This window comes from Dendropsophus ebraccatus, chromosome 1 (genome assembly GCF_027789765.1).
Source record: "Dendropsophus ebraccatus isolate aDenEbr1 chromosome 1, aDenEbr1.pat, whole genome shotgun sequence".
NCBI lineage: Eukaryota > Metazoa > Chordata > Amphibia > Anura > Hylidae > Dendropsophus > Dendropsophus ebraccatus.
The window spans coordinates 200,731,067-200,733,604 of record NC_091454.1 but is presented as its reverse complement, the minus strand read 5'-3'; the positions used below and the strand labels follow the sequence as shown (position 1 = coordinate 200,733,604).

Sequence of the window (2,538 nt, the reverse complement as noted above, 5' to 3'; positions counted from 1 at the left end):
TATTACAATTTTTCTGGATTTGATGCGACAAAAAAATGCACAATTTAGCACTTTGGAATTTTTTTGCCCTTACACTGTTTACCGTGCGAGATCAGGATAGGATAGGATCAGGATTTACCGTATGAGATCAGGATAGGATATACAGCATAGATCGATGAGATTAGTCTTCTATTGCTATTGTCTGCTGCAGCCAAAAACAATAGAATGCCGAGCCGGGATCAGCGCCATTATGGCGCAGACCCCGTCCGGCACCAGAAGCGGAGGGGGGGGGGGGCGATCTCTCCACTAGACCACCAGGGAACAGCTGCAGTAAGTCTTCAAAGTTGACAGCTGCATCTGAAGACATAATTAGTGGGCACGGTGATCGGACCATGCCCGCTAATAGCCGCAGTCCCGGGCTACATGCCGCACCCGGGACCGCAGCGGTTCAGAGCAGGGTCGACGCGCGTCCCCGCTGTGAACTCCCCCACCCGCACGAGGACGGAACTGTTAAAATCATCATCCACCGACTGTACATTGCTCCGTGCAATAGGAGGTGCTGACAACTAATTTAAGTGTGTAAAAAATAATTAACACTATACTTACCTCTCCAGGCTCCCCTGTGTCCTTGTCTCCTATGTCTGGCCCAGTGATTGGCTGAGCAGCCTGTCACTTCAGAGATGGCTTCAGACATGCCAGTGGCGGCTGCAGTGAGCGGGGAGAAGCCAGAAGTGCATTGGGGGGAGCCTGGAGAGGTAAGTAAAACTTTATTATTTTCTATTTACAGCAAGGGCTGCACAATCAACAAGCTGTGTAATAGGCTTTGTAAGTGAGGGCCGTTTTAGCATATTGCCACACGCTTACATAAAAAATCGGGGAACATAATATGGCCCTTAGTCTTTTCTCTTTACTGTAGATGACTTTCCCATATTAGTGAACAGATAAAAACTTAGGGGGGTCATTCTTGTTAGTACAGCAGGAACCACTTTTACCTAATGAAATCTATTACAGACTTTCTTATAATCGCTTGTACTTTTTATTTCTGCAAAGTTATTTGAAATTAAACTTACACTTCAATTTACAAATGTCTAGTGCCCTGCTGAAATTTGACCCCCCCCCCCCTCAAAAAAAAAAGGATTATAATTTTTTTTTTTAATCTGTCTAGGTCAATAATACTGTATCTGCAAATTCTTTGCATAGCGATTAGTTGTAAGTATTATTTTTACAACCTAATATTAAAATGAATGGAAATTTAATAAATGAAACCTTGGGTATTTTCCTGATCTATCTCCTGTCTATGCTGGGAAACCTTACCATTGTAGCAGTTGTGTTTTCGGCCCCCCGGCTGCACACCCCTATGTACTTCTTCCTGTGTAACTTATCCATCCAGGACATAGTTTATGCCTCCAGTGTGCTCCCAAAGCTCCTGGTCATTCAGATAACTGGGGACACCCGAACTTCCTTCCTACAATGTTTCACCCAAATTTTTGTGTTTGTAGCCTGTGTGGATACAGAGTTTTACCTCTTAGCTCCTATGGCTGTGGACCGGTATATTGCTATTTGTATGCCCTTGAAATACTCCACCATTATGAGCAAGACAATGTGCACCATACTTGCCCTCGCCTCATGGACATCCGGGCTCTTGAGCACCTTGCTGTTTGTCATTCTAATATCTCATTTATCCTTTTGTGATTCCAAACACATCAGCCGTTTCTTTTGTGATGTCAAAGTCTTACTAAAACTTTCCTGTAGTGATGTCACATTGGCGAAAACTATGATATTTATTGAGTTATTTACGGTAGGTCTTCTACCATTGGCTATGATTGTGACTTCCTACTCTTTTATAATATCAATAATCCTTAAGATCAAGACATCGGCTAGAAGAAAGACGGTCTTCTCCAGTTGTTCTTCTTATCTAATGGTTGTTTTCCTCTTCTTTGGGACTTCAATTAGTATTTATATGAAGCCTGATTCTGAAAGATTTACAGAAGTAGACATGATGCTTTCATTGTTGTATGTGGCAGTGGTTCCAGCTTTAAATCCTCTAGTTTATAGTCTTAGGAACCGAGAAGTCATGAAAGCTTTGAGTCATTTGTTGACATAAAAACAATGTGCCACATGTTCCTAGGTTCTATACATATATTATAGCAGGCTATACAACTCTTTAAGAAAAATTAAAATCTGCACTGTTAAGCCATGTTCACACAACATAAGTTCTGTAGTAATCATGGCCGTTGTAACAATGGCCATGATTTCTACGGTACTTATGTAGTGCTTCCTTCTGAGAAATCATGGCCGGAGTATATACACATTGGGGGACATTTATGACTTTTTCTTACACCGGGCTTACAAATGTCCCCGCAGCTCCGGAGCTCAGGGGATTTATGTAGAGGTGCATTGCTTCTACATAAATCCCGTACGCACGGAGCCCGTCCGTACAAATAATCTGAAACCTACGCCATCTCGGAGCTTAAGCCCTTTGTATCTGCACACATAGATTGGCTGATGGCCGGCTCCTCCACCTATGTACTCGACCCTATGTATATATGATGGCTGGGC

General features: G+C 42.8%; 1 protein-coding gene across 1 annotated transcript; it reads left to right on the top strand.

Moving 5' to 3' along the window:
• The first annotated feature begins 1,219 nt into the window (after nt 1-1,219).
• Nucleotides 1,220-2,083, top strand: LOC138783998 (olfactory receptor 2T3-like). Its single transcript, XM_069959412.1, has one exon. The coding sequence runs from the start codon at nt 1,220-1,222 to the stop codon at nt 2,081-2,083; it is 864 nt and encodes a 287-aa protein (XP_069815513.1).
• The last annotated feature ends 455 nt before the right edge of the window (nt 2,084-2,538 follow it).